The following is a 10793-nucleotide window of genomic DNA, read 5'->3' on the forward strand; positions in this document are numbered from 1 at the left end:
AAAAAAAAAAAAAAAAAAAAATACAAAGCATTAGACAAGATGTGGCCACACCATTTGTCTCTGAGGCACTTGCTAATGTGTCAGCCGCTGAACTTTTTGCCTTCAAAGTGTAGTCTGACAAGGATTTATTCCATGGTGTTCCGACTTCTTGGGCCCGGTTGGTGGCGTAGCTCCTCTCTCTCTCTTTTTATTTTTAGTAGAGACAGGGTTTCGCCATGTTGGCCAGGCTGGTCTCGAACTCCTGACCTCAGGTGTTCTGAGGCCCAGAGCAGAGCAGTGCTCCAGTGAACCCCCATCACCAGCACTGTTCCCTGGAACACACTCCCCATTTTCAATTTCTCGTGTGCTGTGCTTCACCAGGGTGCACTCGTGAACGTGGGATGGAAGTGGATGTAACCTGACAGAGGAGGCCCTCATACGAATTTCCTTGTCCAGGTCTCCGCCGCTTCAGTACAAGTGGCCCGAGCTCCCTCCTCCCATCTGCTCAGCACATCTGAGTTAAGGAGCTGACATCCTCAGAACTAGCCAGGCTAGAAGTCTGTCTGGGGGAATCTCAAGATCTCAGAGGTTCAATGAAGGTATTTCTAATCTGTCAACCAACCAGCCAGAGACACCCTTAGGAAACCTCTATCAGGTGTCTGAAGAAGGGTGGGGACTCTAGCCCCCTCCTGGGGGGTTTGGGCAGCGTCCACCTCCCCTCGGAGGACAGGCATAGCTTCCTTCTCTTTTCCCCTCTGCTGAAACGCTCCAGGCCAGCTTAGCCTGAGCATACGAGGTCTCTGCTCCTGGTGAATACCGGACACAGCATCAGCTCCCTGTGAAATCTGCCCAGCCTCTCTGGGAGAAATGCATCACTCCCTCCTCTGTGGCTACTTGGTGTTTCATAGATGCCTGATCTTATGGCATGTATGACCCTGGGTCACAGTGGATCAAGGTCTAGGACAAACCAATTTCCAGAGGCAGGAATCAGGCCTGTTTTCTTTCTGAATTCTCAGTGCCCAGCACAAAGTCGTCCTACAAAATGATTGTTGGATAAATAAAAGAATGAATGGACTCACCATTTTTGCAGACTGTAGATTGGCAAATTTAGAGAGGTCAGTACATGCCCTGCTATTATACCCCGTTTCTCAGTGCACCTACTATGTGCCAGGCACTCTCATGGCTTTGGGGGTCCAACAGTTAATCCTGCGTTACTGACACCTCATCCCCATGACAGCACATTACACGCACCCAGGAGGACACTCCCATCCACAAAGCGATCATGCCGCAGCGAGTGAGGCCTCCTATAATTTATGTCCTATAATTTCAAGTAATTTCCCTGTCTGCTCAGAACTCTATTGGTATTTAATGAAAATATCCACTTTTATATACCTAATAAATTAAAAGCCTCCCTCTTTTTGGTCCCTCGTGTTTCACATTCATGAGGTTGAAGGCCCATCGTTTGTCACTATCATTCTGTTTCTGTTGAGTTTGAAGAAGACTGGAAATATCTGAGACCAACCCTAGACCCTGAGGGGATTGAAATCCCCAGACAAGAGTGGACCCTCACCCCATTGACCTGATTGATGCCTTTTACTTTGAATACGGCCAAGAACCACACATTGACATTAAGGATCTCGGAGGCTCCCATTCCGGGACGTGGATGATATGAACTCTGCCGCTGCTGTATATCCCATCCCGGGCTCACAGTAGTCTCTCCAATTTAATTCAATGAACATTCACTGACCACCTTCTCTGTGCCCGGCATTGGCCTGGATGTAGGGACCGCACCTCTGATCCCTGCAACTTTATTAAGGATGCCAGGCTCTGCTCTACACCTCTGGATGTGAATGCATCTGCACCCCACCCATTATTCAGTGCCCGGGGCTCTGAGCCAGGCACTCCGTCCCTCTCCTCCCTTCTTCACTCCTGCCTTAGCTCTGGGCATCGCCGTCCCTCACCTGGCTCATGATGACATACTCCCCACTGTCCTCCTGCCTCTGAAATTGGCCCTTCCTACGTTTGCATGCTGCAAATGAAGAACGGCGTCTAAAATGTAAATCTGATCATCTCTGTCCCCAGCTTGAAACCTTCTCATGGTTTCTGCTGCTGCCTACAGGACATTCCAAAACCCTTCAGCAAGACAAGCAAGTCCTTACTGGTCCTGCCCACCCTCCATAGTGAATTCACCCCCCGCCCAGGACCCCGTCCTCGAGGCCTTCCGAGTGCACGCTGCAGTTCCCCATCTCAGAGCCTTTGTTTACTTTGAGACCTCTGCCTGGGGTACCCTTCCCACCCTGTCAGCCAGACAGCCGCACTCTCACTTAAGCGAAGGAGTTCTGCATATATGAGCTAATTGAATCTGTGCAATAACCCTTTCTGGTAGGTACTGGTTCCAGGTGGGAATGCAAACCTACCCTCGAAGGCTGAGGAAGCTGAGAGGCTGAAGAAAGAGGCTGACATATCCAGTTTCTCAGAAAGAAACATAGGTACTTATGAACAAAAGCCACAGTCTCCCTCGGCAGTAAGACAAGATGGTGGACCCTGCACCACGACCCCCCAGACCCAGGGATTAGATACCATAGGGAAGGGGTATTTGTGCTTCAGAAGCAATTTGCCTAAGGGCAAGACTTACAGTAAACCGTAGATGAAGGAGGAATCTTAGAGGCTCTCCCGGAACTGGGTTAATCGCAAGTCAATATAAAGGATCAGCATCCAAGATGGAGTTACCGTGGCCTCCACAGCACCAATATTAGTCCTACTTTACAGAAAGGAATAGACTAAGAAGGATTAAGTAACTTGCCAAAGGCCACTCTACACACTAGAATATGACAAAGAGCATGATTTGAACCCAAGCTGGGCTGCTCTGAAGTCCATGTTCTCAGTCACCTGTTAGCCTGCCTTCCAGGATGGCACTGAGGAAGGAGACCCTTAATCCCTTTCAGCCTTTGACACTGCATCTCAAAAGTCAGCCAGAGGAGGGACCAGTTGGCACCGCCGGCCAGGTTAAGGATAAGACCCCTACTGCTGACCGTGGTCCCACCTATAGATCATGGATACGGTATGGAGGAATCTTTCTAGAAGGTATTGTTTTTACTTAAACATGATCAAACCTCCACCTAAGTTACATACCCGACGCCTACTTCCCAGATCAAGACGCTTTCACTTGTAATTTCTAGAGTTTTAAGCCCAGGACTCTTGTACATGTAATTTCTAGAGTTGTAAGCCTCTGAAAGGCAAGGATTTTCTTGGTTGGGGAGCTCGGCTGTTAGGCGTCTAAGCCACCACAGCTCCCGGCAGAATCAATCAGAGCTGCCTTCCCAGCTCGGTGTTAGAGAGGTTTGTTCTGTGGCCTTTCCTGCTTCTGCACCAGGGATGTTAATTAAGAGCCACAGATTCACTCAAAGTTGGCGACCCTTGGGAGAGGCAGCGGTGGCTTCCGAGTTTCTCATCTAGAGAACTGGGCTCCTGTCCCAGGCCTGTGCGGAGAAGAGGCTCATTAAATACATGCTGGACCAAGGACTGCGCTCAGTGGGCCATGGAGGGCAAAGGAGGAGAGGGTCCTGAGGGCATGAGGAGTTCAGTGTTTGGTGTGTGGGGCCCAGGACTGCTGGCGACATCTAAAACATGAGCCTGTAGCCTGGGGAAGGGGTTGGCACGGTCTGAGAGCTGCTGGTGAGAGCTGAACCACAGCAAACGGACTCTCCAAGGGAGAGCGCGGTTTGCAGTCAGAGTTTTGGTAAATAAACAAAATGCATTGATTCCTGTGTTTTCATTTCTCTCCCGGACATACTGGTCCGAGAAGAGATGCCAGTGTCTCTGAAAGCTCCCCGCTCCAAAACGCTGACAGAGGAGGAGACTGAGGAGAGACGGGGTAGGGTGCCGGCTTCAAACAACGGAGGCTACCACGTGGGAGACACAAGCGCCTTCTTTTCCCTGTTCCAGAAGCAGAACCAGGCCTGGGGCGAGTTCCAGGGAGGTTTTCTAAAGACACTGGTAGGGCAGCCTCTTTCAAGGGGGCCGGCGGCTCCATCACGGCAGCACACGCAGAGGCCCTGGGGTTCCTGCACTCGGTGAGCACTAAGGTTTAAACATGTCCCCTACAAAATTCAGGTGTTGCCAATGTGGCAGTGCTAAGAGATGGGGCCTTTCAGAGGGGATGAGGCCGTAAGGGCTCCTCCCTTGTGAATGGGATTACCAGGTGACCAGCAACCACTATGGATGAGGAAAGATGTGAGCAGATTCCTAATAAAGATCCTGATATCACCCCAAGGGGAGATGCAGCAGCCACCCCCTGCCCTGCCTGCTTCACAACAGATGAACAGCAGCTGGCCTCTCCCTGCGGAAGGTGATTGCTAAGCACTACCCTCAGCATGACTTCATCAGTCACGCTTAGGATAACTCCTTCTTCCACTCACAGGAAGCAGCTTCCGAAGCTAGCTGAGCAGCCAGACTCAAACCAGAGAATTACTAGATTGGGGGGCTAAGTAACAGGTGAGGAAACTGAGACCACAAAACCAACACCACAAAGCTAAGACCATAAAGTCATGCTATGACCAGCTTTGGGAAATAGTTACCTTGAACCCAGCATGCTTTCCATTCAAAGAACATGCTACACACACCTGCTCTTTGTGACACTATAGGTCTCTGGAAATGCAAAGATAACTGTCCCTGAGGGGCAGAAGAAAGACACCAAACAGAAAACTACCATATGGCCCAGTGAGGTATATATAAGGGCGCTCTGTAGGAACAAACCCTCCCTCCCACTGACTCTCTGGGCCCAAACTGTTCCCATTTCCCTCTGGCAAGAAAAGGTCCAGCTGGGCGCAGAAAGACCTTTACTGGAAAGGTAAGAGGCACAGAGGAAGTCAGTGCTGGGGACCTTCCTCAAGTGATGGAGGCTGCTGGGAGGAAAAGGCCTGGGTGGCGGGAACTCAGGGTGCAGGCACGGCTGGGCCAGAGCAGGAGGAAGCCTGGCCACCTGCCAGTACCAGGCAGTTTTGACAGTGACCACCTGGCAGATCCAGCTGGTAAGTGACAAGGCCCAGCTAGAAGCAGTGGAGCAAAGGTCACAGGAAAGTGACCAAAGTTTCCATTCTGTGAAAGCCCACTCTGTACTCTACACTGTTCCCAACCCCTTGAAGAATTCAGCAAAGTGGGTGATGTGCCCATACTTCAGATGGGGAAACTGAGACCAGAGTCAGGATCCAACACAACTGATTCCACTTTGTTTCTCCAAACTGTGTCAGGCCAAATTGAATGACCCCCAATAGCATCATCTACTGCCTATGATGAGGACTGAAATAGAGGTCGGCCATGAGTGGGACACAGAGGAAGGGTGCCCAGCCAGGTTCTGGGCTGTCAGCAACAGGACCCTGCCACCAGGCCAGAGCTGAGTCAAGCTGCAGCTGGACCAGAGCAGGTCAGGAGCTAAGGCTGCAGGTCCTGGGCCGGGAACAAGGACTTCAGGAGCATCAGAGGGAGGGACACCTGGCTCCACCCACCCCAATGCCTGGAGCAGAAAGAGGAAGTAGGCTTAGCGCCACCGTAGTGTGGGGTTGAGGCTGAGAACAGCTCCTCTTCTTCCCCTTCCTCAAGCCTGGCTCATAATTGAGTTTTATGATTTTGCCTTTTTTTCCTTGGTGTGTGTGACACCTCCCCACACAGGTCAAGGTGACACATAGTAATACAGACTCCCTACAGATGAGGACATGGACGCTGCAGGACTGCCCAGGTCCCACGCTGGCTTTGGGTGGGGTGAACCAGGCCTGGAGCTAGACTGTCAACTCCTGTCCCTTCTTGGTTCTGCAGCCCTATTCCTTCCTGCTGTACTCCTGGCTCCTTTCTGGGGCCAGCTGGACAATGGTTTGAGTTAAAGTCCACCACTTTGTCCGATTCAGACTCCATGAAGGAAGTCACCTGGTGGCATCTGGAACTCTCAGCCCTCAGGGCACAGCCCCCGTCCAAGCCCCTGCAACCCCTGTCCCAGCAGCCAGGTCAGTGTCCTCTGGTCATCGACAGAATGGAGTCCTGCCAAGGTGGCCTGGCACTGAGGCTCCTGTGTCCCAGCCAGCCTCAGTGGCCCCTGACCCTCGGACAAAAAGCCAAGGCTCTCTCTAGGAGGAGGAGGCGCTCCCACCTGCATCCGCCCAGCTGCTCCACCCTGAAAATACTGAGTAACAAAAGGGACAGGATTTGAACAGTGTCGTTAAATAGCGCTTCACAAAGCACTCTCCTGCGCGCTCAACCATCCTCACAACAGCTCAGCAGAGCTGGAATAAAGGCCCCGTGTCCTAGATGAGAAGATTGAGACCCTGGAAGGTCATGGGGCTGGCCAAAGACACACTGAGAAAAAAGGTCATGGCCGAGACTTGACCCCAGCTTTTCTGACTCTGAGCTCTGGTCTTCGTCAATCTCTCGCCTGCTGCCCAGATGTGAATCTATCTGTGCTCCTCCAGCCAAAGGACCGGGACGGTTTCCAGATTCACATGCACATGAGGAAAAACATCTGGGTGGTTTAGAACTGCTCAGGTCCACAGCAGTGCCGGTCAGCCTGACGGGCCAGGGGTTAGGGGAGGCTCGTTGTCACCAGAAGATGCCTCAGATCTGTTCCCTCCTGTCTGACCCTCCTGACCTGTGTCGACCCATCCTCCCTATGTCGGCCAAACTGGAAATGCACCCTGGAGGCCCAGCCAGTGTTTCTCTGGGTACCAAGTCAGTCCTGGGCAGCAAGAAACAGAGGCCTCCTCAGCCCCAGCAGACTCTTATTCTGTCTAGAAAATGACACCCCCAGTTTGGCACAGCAGTGAAGCCCACACCATTCACAGAAGCAGACTCCTTGGTGGAGTTTGGTGCGGCAAATGTCAGGGTACACAAGGCAGGTGTGCGTCACTGAGGGGATCGACTCAGCAGCCCAAGTTCAGAAAGGATCCAACAAGTGACGGAAGAGGCAGACAATGCATGAGGAACCCTCCCAGACTGGTGGTGCTCACTGAGGGTCCCAAACAGGGCAGCCTCGCTCAGCGTGAAGCCCTACGTTTGCCTCTGGGATCCCCACCTTGAAGACAACTTCAGAGTTATTCTAAAGCCACACGGCAGCCTCGCAGTTTCCTCTCCCATTTGGGTCCAAACCAGAAGAGAAGAGCCACGATCTTGGGCACCATCTTGGAAAATCACCCAAGTAGCAGCTTAGGGAGTGGGTTTTGGGGGTGGGGATGGGCTCAGTTCAGAGCAAAGTCAGAGGATCAGCTGCTGTATGAAGGGGTGAGGTGGGGGCACCTACCTGGACTTCACGTGTGTGGTAGGCGATGATCAAGCCCAAAAGGATGATGGTGGACAGACTGATAAGGCATTTCAGGGCCAACGAAAACATGGAGTCCTGCAGGAACAACGGAGAGAGAGGATTAGGGAGTGCAGGCAAGGAATGGCTGGCTTTACTCTGCGGCTGTGTAAAGGAGGAGGGGTGGGGACGCAAGAGGGACGGTGACCAGCCCCTCCTAGGAGCAGGTGTAGCACAAAGTCAACCTGAGCCGCACACAAGCCCCGGACTGAGCCTGGGCCGGCTACATCTCAGCGGCTGCCCCCTCTGAGCCTTGTTTTCTCGGGCTAAGTCGTATTTGCATTCCCGGGATGAACGCTACTTGGACATGATGTATTATGTTTGTTATACATGGCTAGATGCAGTTTGCTGATGTGTTATTTAGAGTTTGTGCTTCCATGCTCATAAGTCATGTGAACATCATTCTTTTTTGTGCCGCTATTACATGATTTGGGCATCAATATTATGCCAGTTTGGGTCTCTGTTTTCACTCAACAAACCCAAATCAGAGGGTTTCGGAGGCAGAGTTCTTTCACGAATGAATTCAAATGTCCCGGCAGCTGCTCTCATCTCCTGGCTTAGGCCGAGGGCAGGGGAGGAAGGCAGGGGAGGCAGAGGAGCTACTGGAGAGGGAAAGGGGAAAGCACAGGAGCAGAGAGGGGTCCTAGCAGGAGAAGGACCCTGGGGGTCCCTCCGCTAGGGATTGGGTGGGGGAGGTGAGCCCTGTGGCCTCCACTGAAGCCTCCAGTCCCAGGGGAGCTTAGAGAGCCTATGAGGCGTGGTTAAGAACGTGACCTCTGGGGCCAGACTGCTGGGTCTCAGCCTAGCCACAGCCACTTAAGGCTACATGACCTTAGAATGCCCACTCCACCTCTCTGCACCCATGTCCTCCTGTGTCAGCTGGGATAAGAGCCACACCTACCTCCCAGGGCTGTGGTGAATATAAAGGAGTTAGTGTATGCAAAGTACCAAGAACAGCGCCCGGCCAAGTGTTAGCTACCCTTATCATTTACTTTGCATCCTCCACAAATCAGGGTGTCTGGGTTGGAACTTGGTGCACCTCTGGGCATTTGGAAGCTGGAAGGAGAGATAGCTCCCAGTTCCAAAGGAAGGCAGGAACACAGCCCTGAGCAAAAGCAGAGATGAGATCCAGGCTGCATTTCCAAGCACTGAAATGTGTGTGGCAGCCCTGCACTCGGTTCTGGGTGGTGCATGCCACAAAAGAAATAGCCCCTGTCCTTAGGGACGCTGGCTATCAGAATGATGCCCAATTTCTAGAAGGCACCTTACAGTTTACAAGGTGGTTTCATATATTTGTTCTCATCCATTCTCACAACAGCCTTTTACCTTATAGATATGACAGGCTGAGGCCCAGAGGGGTGGGTGGCTTGTGCCAGAATTCAAAGCCAAAGCCTCTGACCCGCAGAACAGAGCGCTGTCCACAGCCCTCGGGCACACTCTCCAATGGGAAACAGAATTGAAATGTGGGAAGCGTCCATTTAAATAGACCTACATGACATCTTAAGACAAGGAAAAGTAGAATATGATCAATTACCAGCGTGAAATCTACAGTAGAGCTAAGGGAGCTTAAGGGAGGGAGGCCACTGCGGATGAGTCAGAGACCGCTCTCAGAGGTGGATGTGGGGGGCAGCTGAGATCTTCAGAGTGAGGCATGTCCAATATGGCAACCACAGGAATGAGAGGAGGGCTTGAGACTTGAACCCAGGACTTCCAGGTGACCAGGGCCATGCTCTCGGCCACCCTCTGTGGGCTGAGACAGAATGAAAGTGCTCTCCCTGGTGTCTGTTAATCTCACCATTCGTTTCATTGGTACAGTTCTTGAGGCCCACTGGACATACAAAGGAAAACTAATAAAGTAACTCATCCATTCACTCACAACAATTTCAACCACTTCTCCTTTGCTGAGCACACATATCCAACAGTGTGCTAGGTTCTGTAGGATATAGCGAGAGGACGCCTGCCCACCAGAAGCTTCTGATCTGGCTTATTCACTAACTCTGACTTTCTACGTTGTATAGGGTCGTCCAACTACGGGAAGAGGTCTCCATTATTTGCTATTCATAAGATGACCTACACATCAGCCAGTCTTCTTTTAGCCTCTCCATGTTCCACAGTTCCATGGAGAGCAGCCTGCAATCGTTACTCAGCTCACATGTATGGGGGTCTAAGCCGGGCTGGTGCTGTGCTGGTCTAATGTTAACGCAGAGAAGGACAGAACGCAGTGCTGGCCCTCGGGAAGGTTCTGATCCTCACAAGCACTGCCTGATGCCTGAAACACTACCCAACCACAAGACCGAGAAGGGGCTGAAAAGAGCCGACGGTGAGTTCAGGAACACTCAGACTGTATTAGGGTGAGAAAAATCTCCCTACGCGAATCAACTGGGGACAGCTCACAATGTTTTCCTGCCAGAAATGACCATAACTGTCTTCTCAAAGGGGTCTGAAAGCATCTGGGAACATCGCACCTTCCTGGGAAAGATTTGGGATCAGCTGCACATTTCAGCCTCTATTTATTACTTTTGGCAGAAATGAATCGAAATCAGAATCCAAGTATTTCCATCATTTTAAAGGAAGCAGCGAAGGGAAAGGGGCCAGATGCTGTCTCTCTCCTTTCAGCCTCTTCCTTTTGTCCTGAAGCTCAAAACCTTTACATGAATAGGCAACTCCCACCTGCTTCTTAGTTTTAACCGGTACAACTTCCCTGGCCAGCTCCAGCCCCGTGGGATGACCAAGCCGTCTGCTGGATCAACAGGGACTCTGGATATTTTACAGATTTCTTTGCATTCTTCATTACGTGTCAATTAAAAAAATTAACCAACCACTTTTAAATAGCCGGAAAGCATGTCAAGGAAGTCTGGCTGAATTAGGAATGTTTTCTATTTGGTAAAATGTTGAATTAGCATCTTCTCTTTGCTGCCTGAACATCAATGAAGCTTGAAATTGATATGGTGCCTTGGGGGACAGCAGTGACACAGGGCTGCCATACGCCCCAGGATGGGGTATCGCCACACCTGTTGCCCCCACTCACTCCCTTCTGAGGGCCACAAGGGGCTCGTGGAACAGAGGAATCCAGTGGTCAACTGGTCAACCCTTCTGCCCCATGACTCAGAACTTTTCAACACCGTAGTGACAATCCTTAACACACAGGAATACTTAGGAATTATATCCCATTTGATGAGAATCTTTTTTTAAAGCCGCTTATTCCTAAATGCCCACAAATTTTCAAGTGGCTAAGTAGATTTGAGATCAGGCAGTGCTGGAACATTACGCAGCCACTGAAAAAACACTTCTGCAGAGAATATCTGAAGACATGGAGAAGAGTTGATAGAATATTAAGTGAAAAGCTCAAACCCCAACAATATGTAGTATATTTCCAATTACTTAAATTTTTTGTTTTTTTAGTATAGAAAAAAGACTGAAAATATGTCAAATATCCTGAGATACTAGGGTGTTTGTCCTTTTTCTTTCTTTTGTC

The 10793-nt window shown here is 50.9% G+C and overlaps 1 protein-coding gene across 3 annotated transcripts in view; it reads right to left on the minus strand.

The window, feature by feature from the left end:
- KCNN3 (potassium calcium-activated channel subfamily N member 3) overlaps positions 1-10793 on the minus strand; it is a 173034-nt gene that overhangs the window by 114191 nt on the left and 48050 nt on the right. For all 3 annotated transcript variants that reach the window (XM_037733030.1, XM_017513417.2, XM_037733031.1), the window contains exon 2: positions 7262-7357. In XM_037733030.1, coding sequence (XP_037588958.1) covers positions 7262-7357 — 96 coding nt within the window. The remainder of the gene's footprint in view (positions 1-7261; positions 7358-10793) is intronic.

Source organism: Cebus imitator, unplaced genomic scaffold (genome assembly GCF_001604975.1).
Source record: "Cebus imitator isolate Cc_AM_T3 unplaced genomic scaffold, Cebus_imitator-1.0 Scaffold491, whole genome shotgun sequence".
Taxonomy (NCBI): Eukaryota; Metazoa; Chordata; class Mammalia; order Primates; family Cebidae; genus Cebus; species Cebus imitator.